The sequence below is a fragment of the Macaca nemestrina genome, chromosome 12 (assembly GCF_043159975.1).
Source record: "Macaca nemestrina isolate mMacNem1 chromosome 12, mMacNem.hap1, whole genome shotgun sequence".
Lineage (NCBI taxonomy): Eukaryota > Metazoa > Chordata > Mammalia > Primates > Cercopithecidae > Macaca > Macaca nemestrina.
In genome coordinates this window covers 2,877,097-2,891,161 of record NC_092136.1, presented here as the reverse complement: position 1 = coordinate 2,891,161, position 14,065 = coordinate 2,877,097, and the positions used below count along the sequence as shown (strand labels likewise).

At 43.7% G+C, this 14,065-nt stretch overlaps 1 protein-coding gene across 14 annotated transcripts in view; it reads left to right on the top strand.

The window, feature by feature from the left end:
• LOC105469761 (nucleosome assembly protein 1 like 4) overlaps positions 1 to 14,065 on the top strand; it is a 47,284-nt gene that overhangs the window by 27,926 nt on the left and 5,293 nt on the right. For 8 of the 14 annotated variants that reach the window (XM_011721273.3, XM_011721279.3, XM_071074085.1 and 5 more), the window contains 6 exons: positions 3,142 to 3,281; positions 4,500 to 4,645; positions 7,583 to 7,605; positions 8,652 to 8,771; positions 11,423 to 11,452; positions 11,908 to 11,964. In XM_011721273.3, the coding sequence (XP_011719575.1) occupies positions 3,142 to 3,281; positions 4,500 to 4,645; positions 7,583 to 7,605; positions 8,652 to 8,771; positions 11,423 to 11,452; positions 11,908 to 11,964 (516 nt within the window). Of the gene's footprint in view, positions 1 to 3,141; positions 3,282 to 4,499; positions 4,646 to 7,582; positions 7,606 to 8,651; positions 8,772 to 11,422; positions 11,453 to 11,907; positions 11,965 to 13,941; positions 13,980 to 14,065 lie in introns of all 14 variants that reach the window. The other 6 variants (XM_011721280.3, XM_071074087.1, XM_071074084.1 and 3 more) reach the window with 3 other exon arrangements.

The following is a 14,065-nucleotide window of genomic DNA, read 5'->3' as shown; positions in this document are numbered from 1 at the left end:
TACAGGTGTGCGCCACCACGCCCAGCTGATTTTTGTATTTTTAGTAGAGACAGGATTTTACCACATTGGCAAGGATGGTCTCAATCTCTTGACCTCGTGATCTGCTCACCTCAGCCTCCCAAATGCTGGGATTACAGGCGTGAGCCCCCACACCCGGCCTCTTTTTTCTTATTGGACACCTGTTTGATGATTTCCTAGGTCAATTTTCTTTCTTTCTTAGCCTGTCATCTTCTTTTCCTCCATCTCATGGTGACTCATAGACTAGAGCTCTGGTTGTGGTAGACTGTGGACCAGTAATCTTTTTTTCTTTTTACTTCCCTATTATTAAAGTCATATGTAGAAAATACGGGCAAGTGTAAAGAACACCATACAAATCTGATTTTTATAAGTAAATAGCAGCAGCTTAGTGAGTTTCCCCATACTCTTTTTCCTTTGTAAAATTATTATGAAGCATCTGAGGCATTTTAAGTTATAAAGAGAAATAAAACTTCAAAATGAGTCTTGGCTGGTGTTTTTGCAGCTCCCCACCATGCCTCATTCCCTTCCCTTGAGCACTTGCCCACCTGGACACACAGTGCACACGTGTGCCACATGGCTCCTGCCACACCACATGGTGTGTGCACAGTGTCACCCTGCTGTCACATCACACAGGCTTGGCTGGGGGAATAGTTGTTACTGCCGCCATTGGCTATAAAATGTTTTAACATTCCCCTGCATGCACTACCTCCCCCATTGTAAATTGTTGCATTATGATCAGCATACTTGAACCCAAATTTGTGTTAAATTAAATGTTTGTTAATTTATTTAGTTTAGATTCCTTTCAGTATACTTACTGAGTGAAAGAAGATGAAGCTTTAGAAGGCCCAAAGGTCGTTCAGTTGGGATTACAGGCATGAGCCACCTAGGCCCTGCTAATTTTACATTTCTTTAGTTGCTTGTAAGATTGAGCGTGGTTAGCATATTTGTGGCTTGCCTGACTGTAGTGCGTGTGTGAATTAAGCAATCTTATCTTCAAGCCACTTTTCATTTGGGCAGTTAAACACTTTCTTGAATCATCTTCAGTTGTCTTTGGGTTACTCTTGACTGAACAAAGTCAGAGGGGAGAGAAAAAAGGAAAATAGGAAGAAATATGAATCTATCTATAGAAAAGTAGGCTGGGTGTGGCAGCTCATGCCTGTAATCCCAGCACTTTAGGAGGCCAAGGTGGAGGATTGCTCGAGCCCGGGAGTTCGAGACCAGCCTGGGCAACATAGAGAGAACTGGTCTTTAAAAGAGAAAGTAAAAAGGAGGGGAAAAATGAGTAGGACATGGTGAAGGACCACAAGTCTAATAATATTATTTGTATTATTGGGGTCATCCCATGCCCTGGGTTGGTTGTCCACACTGTGGTTACAGCCTTAAACAGTTCTGGGATCACAGCAGTCTCTCCATTGGTTGGCTGCTTGCCTTCCCTCTTTATGTTGTTTTTTTTTTTTTAAAGCCCTGGAGGGTTGGGAGAGAAATTGGCATTTTATTTGATGCTGATTCCCTGTAGCTGCCTCTTCCTTTCCTTGTGACTTACCAGGCAAGTGACTGGCCTTTCCTTTGTGTGGTTCATCTGCAGTGCCCTACCCGCTTCCTTTGCTCTTGCCAAGGCCAGTGGAGAGCTCCTAGCCAGGTCCTGCTGTTATCGCTTCTAGAAACCAACTACACTGTCTCCCTGATCCTGACTTCCTAAGCCCTCATGGCTCCCCTCTCCTCCTCCACCTTTCTTTGGAAGTTACTTTTTCAATTCTCCTTTGTGCAAGTGATTTGTTTGAATGTATAAACTTTTTTTTGAGGAAATTATTACTGTATTTTTTTTTTTAGTCCTCTTAATTTCCCCTCCATTGATGGTTTTACCATTACAATGAAAATGGAAACAGCTAACGTTTAACCAGCCTTGTCCATAAACCCGGCTCTGTTCTAAGTCGTCTAGATTAACCGTCAAGGCAGCTCCTAGAGAGGGAGAGAGTTATTTCCAGTTTCTAGAAGGGATGACAGCAGGATCTGGCTAGGAGCTCTCCACTGGCCTTGGCAATGGAGAAAAGCAGAGCACGGAGACATTGAGTAGGTTCTGCGAATTGCCCAGCACTGAAGGCAGAGATGGGATTTGAACCCAGGCTGTCTGAGCGCAGAATTGGTCTTGTAAACTGTCTATAAATTACTCGACCAAGCTCATCTTCCAGGTTTTTCTTTTATAAATAGGGATGAGGTAAAATGTCTTTGCACATACCAATGCATCATCCAGGTATTTTTCTCAAATTGAAGAAGTTCCTCAAAATGGAATTATTGAGTCAGGGAATATGCCTTTTTATTTTATTATTTTTTTGATATTGCCAAATTGTCCTTCATAAAATCTGTTGACAGTATATGAGTGTGCCCAGTACCCCAAAATCCTGGCTGGGTCTACATATTTTTATACATTTTGCCCCAAAGAAAGGCATCTCATTTTGGTGTTCTTGTGTTTTGTTACTTGTGAGCATAAATGCCTTGTTGCTGCTGTTGGATGTTACCTATGCCTGCATTCGTGTTTGCATCGTTTTTCCCGGTGTGCTTACCTCTCTTCCAGGTCTGTAGCATGCTTTGTAAGTGAGGGATGAGCTTTCTGTCCTTGTAGAGATTTGTCCTTTTCTCCCACCCACCTCCCGGGAGAAAAGCTGTGGGTCACTGCTTTTACTGCACAGCACAGAATACAGACCCTGGCTTCCCCCAGCAGGGTGGGGGCTGGGGCTTAGGCTGAGCGGAAAAGGAGAGGAGGAGGATGGACTGCTGGTGCCCCTACTTTCCCCTAGTCACCTTCCCTCCTTCCAGGAAGCAAGGGTTGGGAGCAGCTAAGAGAAGCTAGGATTCTTTAGGAGAGCTTGACCCCTATTGGTGAGGAGGCATTGGAGCAGGACATGCCCCTACTCATGAACTGAACAGGTATTTCCCTCCAGTCCATCATTTGTTTTTTTTAACTTCATGGTGGCCTTTTTTGCAATGGAGAAGTTTTTCTCGTTCCATGGCCCTATCTGTTGAGCTTTCCCAAAATAGCTTCTAGTCAGTGTTGTGTACTGCAAGCAATCTGTCCTCGTTATTTTTCGATTTTAACTGGTGCTTACTCTGAGTTTCTGCTTTTAGTCTTTTGTGTTAGAGTTCCACTTTGAACCCAACGACTACTTTACCAACTCAGTCCTGACAAAAACCTACAAGATGAAATCAGAACCAGATAAGGCTGATCCCTTTTCCTTTGAAGGTCCTGAGATTGTGGACTGTGACGGGTAAGAAAATGTCATTCTACCTTGTTTTTCTGAAACAAAATGAAGAGATAATTTTGTAACTTGATGGGTAAGATAGAAGTAAGGAGTAAAGTACAGTCTTGAGTCTGCTTAAAAGCCTGGTAGATGGATATTTCAATAGTCTTTCAGTTTGGGAATGCTTGTAGTGCAGAACTTGGAGATGGTGGCCGAACCTGGGAAATGAGTCACGTGGTTGCACGTGCAAGCCTTTGGGATAGTGCCCGGTTTCTTCATTTTAATGAAAGTATTGGGTTCTCTAGACATCATGAATTGAAGTTCTTAAAATTGAATTCGTGGATTACCCTCAGCAAATAAATACTTATTGAATGAATGAGTCTGAGTCCAAGGCTGTCAGCTCATTGCTTTGGAGATAGGTGGGGGCAGCATAGCTGTTGTTTGACTCACTGATTTCAGGCTTTATAAATCACTAAAGAGAGAATTTGGTTTAGAATTAATTTCTCCAGGTTGGATTGACTGAGAAATGGTTTTAGTCTTGACTTGAAACAATTAAGTTTATTTACCAGAACTAAGTACTAATTGTTAATTCAGGACTTTATTGAAATCCTGCTGGAGTAATTTAGAAAAATGATTTTCCAGGGCCAGGCCATCGTGTGAGAAAAAGGCCTGGCCTTTCCAAGCATGTTCTTATGCGGGCAGTATTGAGATCTGCCAGGTGTTTCCTGGGTCCATGGTGATTGTGTGTTAGAGAGCGTGCTGTGCTCAGCCCTTGCCAGCCTCCCTGGGGCTGGAGTGGTCTGCACTGGCCGTCAAGATTCCCAGTGGCCACCTATTTCCTTTTTTCAGCTTGTTCTGCTCACTTGGCTGCCTTGAACAGCAGCAGCAACTCCTGCTTCCTTGGGAAGCCGAGGACAAGTTCTTGTGCATCGTGCAGACTTGACACAAGGGCTTTGCCACAGAATACACATTTCGGAGTCCTGATGAAATGTCTTGGGAAAATAATACCATTGTTCCAGAAGTCTGAAGTTTGAGGCAGTGGTCACACCCAAGTTGAAAGAGGACCAGGCCATTTCTCTTTTGCCAACCTCCAGATGAACTTCATGGGCCATTGTATTTGGTTTGCAGATTGGTTTTATTTAGTTTTCCAGGTTTGGCATAGAGCTGTGGTTTGCTTCCTGCCTGCATTTGTAATGGATTTTTCTCATGGATTGTGTGTTCATGACAGCTGTCTTGTCCTGGTAGGTGTACCATTGACTGGAAGAAAGGAAAGAATGTTACTGTCAAAACCATCAAGAAAAAGCAGAAGCATAAGGGTCGAGGCACTGTTAGAACAATTACGAAACAAGTACCCAATGAGTCCTTTTTCAACTTCTTCAATCCACTGAAAGGCAAGTCTGTTGGTGGTTAATATTCATTATGTACTTGTATAAAATAATTTTGGTCACCTGATAGATTCCTAACACCCAGAGACTTTAGTCCTGTTCTTTCAGGCAAGTGTGGTCAGTAGGGGCACATTGCTGTGTCCCAGGCTGTTCTGTTGGTGCGCTGGCAAGTTTATTGTGGCGGGCAGAGGTAGCTAGGACAGTAAGAGTATGATTGTCATCTTCTGCAGGAAAGGGAAGAGCTTTGCTCTGCTTGGCTGCAGCCCAGGCAAAAACTTGTAGTTCTGTTTTAATAAAACTGAATGGAGTGTTTGCACCTGGGCTGCTTCCTCACCTGAAGCACCCTTCTCCACTAGTTGGCATTTCTGCCCCTCTGTTATGTCTGTTTTGCACCCCCCAGAGACCACTCCCAGCCTGGGAGAGCTGCTGGGTTTGCTCTCCAGGTACCCGTTACTGCTGTACGCTGGTTCTAGTTGTGCCGCTTTTGGATCATCTGCTTAGTCCCCCTTTTCTCATAATTTTATTTTATGCACAGTTTGATAGAAGTTTTTGGAATTTATATGTTGTGAGAAACAAGTAGTTGGGACTTTCAGTTTTGAAAAACATTGGCAGAATCACAGCTTGGAAGCTGCTTCCATTGATTTATTTGTTTATTTAAATTTTCCTAAGTGGTAAAATAAAGAGGAGACCTTTGAACTAGTAAAGACTGACCAGTTGATTTTGAGAGTAAATTACTTGGGATTTTTCATATAATTTCCTAATCATGAGAGAATGTGAAGTTCAAACTACTTGTCAGTGTTAAAATATCCATATTCTCTTTAGTTTCCATGAACAAAAACATAATTTGAAGTGAAAAGATGCCATCCCCTGCTGCAGATAATCAGTTAGTGTTTGTATGTGGGGCCACAGGGTGGCTCTCTTCTCCAATCTGTTTAATTTTTTTGATTTTGTCTCTGAGCTTAGCACCCTTATTTATCAAGCTATCCTTCAGAGTTCAGTTCGTTATTTTAATTGTGGTGCCTATTTTCTGCAATTAGACTTTGAATATAGAAGATACAAATATATATATGGTTTGGGGAATGAGAGCAGTCATAAAATTAGGTATTACATTTCATGTTCTTTTGCAAGATTCCTTTTAGACATTTGGGTTGGGCATATTGGAGATTGTGAATTCACCGTGAAGCAGGGGGCTTTAGTTTCTGGAATCACTGACTTTTTGTAGGAAGTTTTCTTAAAACTGATTTAAAAATAATTTTTTGTTGGGCGAGGTAGCTCACGCCTGTAATCCCAGCACTTTGGGAGGCCGAGGTGGGTGGATCACGAGGTCAGGAGATTGAGACCATCCTGGCTAACATGGTGAAACCCCGTCTCTACTAAAAATACAAAAAATCAGCCAGGTGTGGTGGCGGGCACCTGTAGTCCCAGCTACTGGGGAGGCTGAGGCAGGGGAATGGCGTGAACCCAGGGGGCAGAACTTGCTGTGAGCCGAGATTGTGCCACTGCACTCTAGCCTGGGAGACGGAGCAAGACTCCGCCTAAAAAAATAATAATAATAATAATTTTTAGGATAAAAATGGAGATGAAAGTGGACTCAAGGGAATTTTTAAGTGTTTTTTTTTTTGTTGTAGGTTCTAAAACTTTTATGGTATGGTTGCACAACTCTAAAGTTAACACACTGAAAGTCATAATGTTGTACATTTAGAGTGTATGCCTTTTGTGGTATGTAAATCCCATCAATAAAGCCACTTTTAAAGTAATCAAACACATAATACCATATGGTAAGTGCTATGAAAAAAATTGAGGATGGGCAGGGAGTAGGTAATGGGGTAGTGAAGGAACAGACAAAATGAACTCCTGTGGTATGAAGTGAAGGAGGCATTAGCTAGTGAGTCCAGCTCTGTCTTTGTCCTTAAAGCTACAAAGCCAGTCCAGAAGTATGAGTGCTGAGAATCCTTGTGCTGATTCATGACCCTGGCCAGAGTGCCCTTGGGAGCATGCTGCTCCAGCGTTTAGACACCCAGCCATGCCCCTAACCCATGTCTTAAACCCCCGGGTGATGCTGGCACACCGAGGCTTGGGAGCTCTGCCTTGCTCATGGGTGGTGTTTACACACCCAACGCTCATGTCTCAGCAGCAAACAGCAAGTGCTGCCAGGGTTGTGGTCACTTAATGGGAAGAGAGACTCAGAAGAGCCCAGTGAAGATTGAAAAGGCAGGTATGAGACTAAGTAGAGTAAACATTCAACTCCTGATGAAGGTCAGGGTCTTGTAGTAAATGTCTCTAAAATCAGGGGGTTGGATCGTGTACCATTTGAATGTTGCATGGCTTCATTGAGTGTGGTTAGAAGTCCCTGTCTGTCTTGGTGTGCTTAGCTCATCTAAGCATCAGCTTTCAGTGAGGAGCTGCGCCACTCTACGGGGGCACTGGTGGGCATTTCAGCACTCTCCAGTTAGAAATGCAGTTTCTGCCTCGCCGAGATGCAGTGCCTTAGTAACACTCACAGCTTATAAGGCTTAAGGACTTTCTCTTTCTCTCCTGCACCATCATGTATAGTTCTGCAGGACATGAGTTAAATTTCTCCATAAAGCACAAATGCACTGAATGGCCACATGGCCATAGCCTAGGGGCTGTTTGCCTTTCCTCCTGTTAATATATTAACCCTCTCAAAATGATTTTCTCAAGCTTGAGTGCCAGCCCATGGCACGTGATGGAGGAGAGGGGAGGGGGGCATAGAGGCACTCAGGCCAGCTTCAGAAGTGGTGGATGGAGCTTGCGACGATGTCTGTCAGGAGATGCAAGGCTTTGGGGATTTCTAGTTTAAACCTCAAGGTGAAAAATGTTACATTTTGTCTACCAGCACAACTTACTCCTGTGTGGGCTTTAAAATTCTGGGACTTGTCACTGTAACTTAAATATGTTTTGTCTTTTTTTTTTTTTTCCTAGCATCCGGGGATGGAGAATCACTGGTAAGATTTGTTGTTACTAGTCTGATTTTGCTGTTGAAGTCTCTCCTGAGTGAATGTCTACTTGTCTGCTTGTTTAAAAAAGTCCAGTCCTGGCTGTGTATGGACTGCGTATGCCTGTAATCTTAATGCTTTGGGAGGCTGAGGTGGAAGGACTGCGTGAGTCCGGGAGTTTGAGACCAGCCTGGGCAACATAGCACAGCCCCATCTCTACAAAAAATTAAAATCAAATAAATTAACTGGCCGAACACAGTGACTCACACCTGTAATCCCTGCATTTTGGGAGGCCAAGGTGGGTGGATCACCAGAGGTCAGGAGTTCAAACCAGTCTGGCCAACATGGTGAAACCCCGTTTCTGCTTAAAATACACACACACACACACACACACACACACACACACACACACACAAATTAGCTGGACATGTTGGCAGTGCCTATAATCTCAGCTACTTGGGAGGCTGAAGCAGGAGAATCACTTGAACCCGAGAGGAGGAGGTTGCAGTGAGCTGAGATCGCACCACTGTATTCCATCGGGCGACAGAGGGAGACTCCGTCTCAAAAGATAAAATAATAAATTAGCTGGACATGGTGGTGCACTGTGTAGTTCCAGGGTCACTGGGGCCCAGGAGCTTGAGGCTATAGTGAGCTGTGATTGCACCACTGCACTCCAACCTGGGTGATAGAAAAGTAAAAGTACGTGTTTCATATGTTGGTTTCAGTAGCAAACGTGTAGTGCTTTAATACTGCCCGTTCCCCATGTGTGAGACTCTGATACCCCCTACTCTGAGTGAGACCTTTGGACAGGTGATGGAGCTGTGAGGCCCTCAATTCCCACTTGCTCTGCCATTTTGCTTCAGTAGCTCTTTAAAGCTACTTGCAGTTGTTTTAAAAGGGCTTTGAGTATCTAGTGGCTGTCCCCCAGCAGTGCAGGAGTTTGGTGTTTTAAGTCAAGTAAATCATAAGTGAGGGGCTGAGGTTTAGCTGAGGGTGGTGAAGCAAATGTTTTTATCCCATTAAAATGAGTTAACACGTGGGTTTTTCCTCCTCAGGATGAAGATTCTGAATTCACATTAGCCTCTGATTTTGAAATTGGACACTTTTTCCGTGAGCGGATAGTCCCGCGGGCTGTGCTGTACTTCACTGGGGAGGCCATAGAGGATGATGACAATGTATGAGGCTCGGGGAAGGGGGGCTCCCACCTGGGTGCTTATCTCTGTTGGTGCAGAGTGGCCCTGAATTGTGGCTTGGGAAACCCCCATGCCTAATCTTTTTATGACATCATCAGTCAGATACGTAGTCTAAGCTGCTGTCCTTGTTGTGGGGGGAATATACTTGAAGAGAAGAGGTCTGAGGAACAGAGCAGAAAAAGCAAGTGTCTGTGAGGCAGTTTCAGAGATGATTGCCAGTTTCCTATGTGAGCCCTGCCTAGTGATTCAACAGTATTCTCTAAAAACCTAAGCTTCAGGGTACTTCTGAACATGGGGAAAATCTCTTTCATGGAGGTCTGACCACAGCAAACATTTATTGACAGTGGACTCATGCTAGCCTGTATTTCATCAACCCAAAAGAAATAGAAATTCCTGAACTTCTGTCTAAATAGGTAAAAAGGAAAAAGACCCATGCTCCCAAGAAAACAACAAGATTGCATGTCACTTTCCTTTCTGGGCTTGAGGGAAGCCAGCTCTTCCACGGTCAGAACTTGCGGGCACACAGCTCGTGCACCGCTCAGAAACTCCCATCCTCACCAAGGTTCAGGCAGCTTCAAGTCTTCTTGATTTGTGGAAAATAAAGTTTTGTTTTATAGAATGTTACTGGAAGTGTGTTCTAGATGACATTCTCTTGCTTGTGGAGCTCTTAGGTTTTGTGGCTGCGCTAAGTTTCTTTTCTTAGAAGGGCTGGCCTGTTGGGGCTTCAGACAGGGCAGCAAGAGCCTAGGTGGGTTCAAGGGCCTTAGCCCCCTGTGGCAGTAAAGACCAACATCTCCTCACACTTCTCCCATTGTACTGAGTTCCACCAGTGGGGAGAACAGGCCAGCGTGCTCTTTGTCAGCTGTTAGGTCTTAGACTGTTCGTTTAACTTCTAAAACTCAACTTGCTAGCTCATCCCTAGGCTGGGAGGTGATTGTAGGTCAGGGAACATGGACAGTCAGGTAGCTGCCAAGACATAGTTTTACGGATTCTAGACCAGCACTTTCCAATAGAACTTCCTCTGTTGATGGAACTATCCTCTGCCTGCTTGGTGCAGCGCAGTAGAACTGACCACTTGAGGACTTGAAATAAAATATGGCTGCTGTGACTGAGGAACTGAACATTTCATTTACATTAGTTTAAGTTTAAATAGTGAGCTAAGGGCTAGTGGCTACACATTGGAAAGCTTATCTCAAACTTTTTTGATCATACACCCATCAGTTTAAAAGACTTGAATATGCATGTGTGCTATTTGTTTACTTATATGCGATGTCTGTACTACTGGTGAGCACTGTGCCACATTTGCTTATAGTAAATGTGTATTTCATTCATAATATGTTCAGCACAGGTACTACTGATAAGCAGTGTCATTTAGAGGCTAGAAGTGCCAGCTCAGATTAGACTGCTTAGACTCACATCCCCACTCTCCCCCTTAGTAGTTCCACCACCTCCTTAAGCTTCAGTTTCCTCAGCTATAAGTAGAGCTCATGGTGAAGACTCTGATTACTTGTTAAGCCCTTAACATGGCACCTGAACATAGCCCTTAACATAGCACCTGGCACAGAGCAATGACACAGTAAGTGTTTGGCATAAAAAGTCCCACCTGCCCAGGTGGGTGATGCATCTGGAGCAGCCCCTGTGCACAGCCCCTCGAGGGCGAAATGCTGTCCTTAGAGCTTTGGAATAGGCCCTGGAGCCTGCTGGAGGCCCATTGGGATCTGACCTGAAATGGAAGATTGTTAAGAAGTCTTTCCCTGTCTGATGCCAGTTAGGATCCTTAGAGCGAAAGGGCGCTGCACTGTGCTCACGTCTCATCCTGGCTGCTGCGTGGCGCCAGGAGGCCGTGCAAACTGGGTGAACTCCACACCAGCACAGTAAGATCCTTCTAAGTTCCACTGAAGTTGGCTCTAAGGAATACATGGTGTGAGCTCAACAAAAAGGGAAATGTTGATAAATGAAACTGCATTTTCAGTGTACTACCCTGGTTATGCAACCAGTAGTGATAAGATGGTTTTGCTTTTAATGTAAGTTTCATGTTTGAAACTTGATTTTCAGTCTGACCAATGATGTCTTTGGATGTAGGAGAAACTGATTCAAGACAATTGACTAATGTTGGAGGTTCACTTTTGAGCACCTTAGTGTTTAAAGATTAAACACCAAAGTTTTAATATATTTCTACTAAGTTTTTTTTTCCCTTTGTGTGAGATGTAAAATGATACCCAGGTTCCTGTATCCAATAACATTATGCTACTGGTTAGATCAGCCTTGTAAAAATTTAAGGAAAGCAAATTCATTGGTTTACAAAAATCTTTTCCTGTGTGCCTGCTCCTTGTGTGAGAACACTCAGGGCAGAGCTGTGGTGCCAGGTTCCCAACTGTGTCCAGTGTACAGCCTGGCTGACCAGCTTCCTATCCTATTCCTTGTTTTGCGTGACTTTCAATTTCCTGGCATGCTTTTAAAATGCATTGCACACAAGCAAATGACTCCTCAGCCAAGCGAGGCCCAGCAGGCAGCGTGGCTGAACTTTCTGCTCTTCTTAGGCTTGATCAGTGAGTCATTTGATGGGACTGGTGTCTCCGGCAGGCTGCTGTCATGTTTTGTGAACTTAAAAATGTTTTTCTGTGTTTTTCCAGTTTGAAGAAGGTGAAGAAGGAGAAGAGGAGGTAAGAGACAGGTTTATGCAGTGCCACTTACCTCCCTGAAGTTGTTTTTTTGGCTTTCTCTGCTTGAAGGTTATGGACTCACAGGGCTGTGGTGCACCCATTTTTTGTGACGCTGTCTTTGACTCTAACAGTGTTCTTAAAACACTAAGCAGAAATGCATAGCAAATGCTGTGACAGTTTTTGACCCTGCAGTTGGCTTATGAAAATGTATCTTAGAAAATAATCATTTAACAAAATCTACTTTTTCAGAATTGTGTTTCTTTTAGGGCTATCTGTGAGAATAAAAAGATACCTAGAAATAATTCTAAGTGTCCAGAGGAAGTGATGAGTCACTTGTGGGTAGCAGTAATTGATTTCCGTCTAAGGCAGTGTATTGCTCCGTGTGTTTGTGGATTGTGAACGCCACAAGAGTTTAAATCTTGTCATTCCAGCTAATTCTCACTTTTTAAATATAGGAATTAGAAGGTGACGAGGAGGGAGAAGACGAGGATGATGCAGAAATTAACCCCAAGGTTGGTAACTTTGGGGCCACCCAGACCTACTTATTATGCTACACTCTTAGACTTTTAAAAATGTTCCCCACTTTGAGGCAGTAGTATCAACAGTATTCATTGTTCCCTAATTAGAAAGTTTAAAATGTGTCAGAAAAATACTGGAATGATTATTCAGGCACTGTGTATATAATTTGAGTGTTGAGTGTACATATTCAGTAGAAGCTTTTCCAGCTATCTCAGGCTGTGTCTTAGTTACGTAGACTCCTCAGTGGAGCACCTTGACTTTCCCAGTGTTTCATTCTTTTAAGGTAAGGTAATGATTTAACTGACAACATGAACTTTTCTTTGCGCGTGTTTGGAAAAGGTGCAAAGAAGGGACTTGGGGGCTCTTTTTGTTAAGGAGCAGAATAATGGGGTTGTGGGCATCATTTGACAGTTGCAGTTGAGCTGGGCATGCCCAGATGGTGTGTCTAGATATCTCATCTGTCTCAGATAATTTAAAATATATTGGGAAGGTTTACTAAAGAAAACTGAGTTGGAAATGAGTGGACAACCCCATTAATTTTACCTGCAAATTTAGATTTTTATTTGTGGTCTCAGAGTAACTTAAGGTACTTTGACCATTTGACACATTTTAAAATCAGAACTGCTTAAATGTCATCCTACAGCTGTCATAAGAGTTTCCTCTCATAAAACATGAAATGTGTAGTTCCCTTGCCTCTTAAAATTAAGTATATTATGGGCTGTCAGAATACTAATGTTACCTGGTGTTTTTGTAATGTGTGTCTGTCCGACTAGATGTTTTTTGCTTGTTTTTACCCTTGTTTTTGGAGTGTGCACTAAGCTGTCAGTGTGATATCCTGGCTCTGTCATCAGTTGGTTGAAACCAGCTATTCCCATGAATGCGTGTTCACAGTTGTGGTTCCTTCAGGGAAGGGATGGGAGAAGAGCTTTTAAAACTTTTTTGAGAATGTGTCTTATAATGACTACTCTGGGAATAATATGCTCATGGAAATGTTCATCTTCTAAAGGTTGGCCTGTTGATGTGGGAGGTCTCTGTGCTGAAAGTGTACCTGTGCTCAGCACCATGGTGGTGGGCGGTGAGGGCTGTAGGAGATCAAGGCCTGGGTCTGCCTTGCGTGGATCACAGTGTAGGGACAGGGAAGATGAGGGCTGTCAGTCAGCCAGTGAACAACGCTGGGGGAATAAATGCTGCCCATCACTGCTCTGCAGGGTGTCTGATGGACCCAAGGGCCACGTGTGTTTATTGGGCCATGTTTCCACCTTGTGGGCGCTGAATGGACACTTTCAAGGTTGCAGTTGTAAAGCAAGGACTGGGGGCAATTGGCAGGGCCACCTCCTCAGACTCCGCGCACAGCTGCCTGTCCTTGTTGTATTTGTCTCTCCCCCTCCCTATATTCTGTGCCTCGGCGTCTCTTTTCCTCCCCTCTGTTGTTTGTTCTGCTTCCTTCTGTCACCTTGGAGAACCTTGAGTCTCCTTTCACGTCCCAGGTTTCTAAAAGAGCATTCTCACCAGCCATTATAGAGAACATGACGTGGTGGATTACAGGCTAACACACCATGAGACCGCTGATAGGTTTTGTTGGCTGGGGGAGAAAGGACTAAAAACATACACAGGCTAATGGTGTGAATGAAGTTCAGAGACGGCCGGGCATGTGTGGCCGGGATAAGGCCAAGCCTGCTATCCCTGTCACGTGCACCTTCCAAAGAGATGGGCAGTGTTAGAGTCTGTGCAAGCAAAAGAAAACAAGGAAGGAAGGGAGGTTTTAGTATTGGGGGCAGTCTGATAAAAGCGAAAATCATGCTTCTGCCCATTTTGAAAGTACGATCTGGTGTTGAAGTTGTTCACCCCGAGTTCAGTATCTTGCAGCCCTTTTGTATCATGAGAAATTGTGGCCGTTGCCTCCTGTATAATTTTGTGCATTTCATTTTCTTTCATGCTGACAGTTCCTTTCAATTTTTTTCCCCATTTAGGTGTAATTTTTGTCTGTTAATCATTCATACGTTTCTAGGTAAGGTGGAATTCCATTCATACCTAACTTCCAAACTTCTGATCTATACTTTATACAATGCATTGTTTTGACTTTGAATAAAGAGG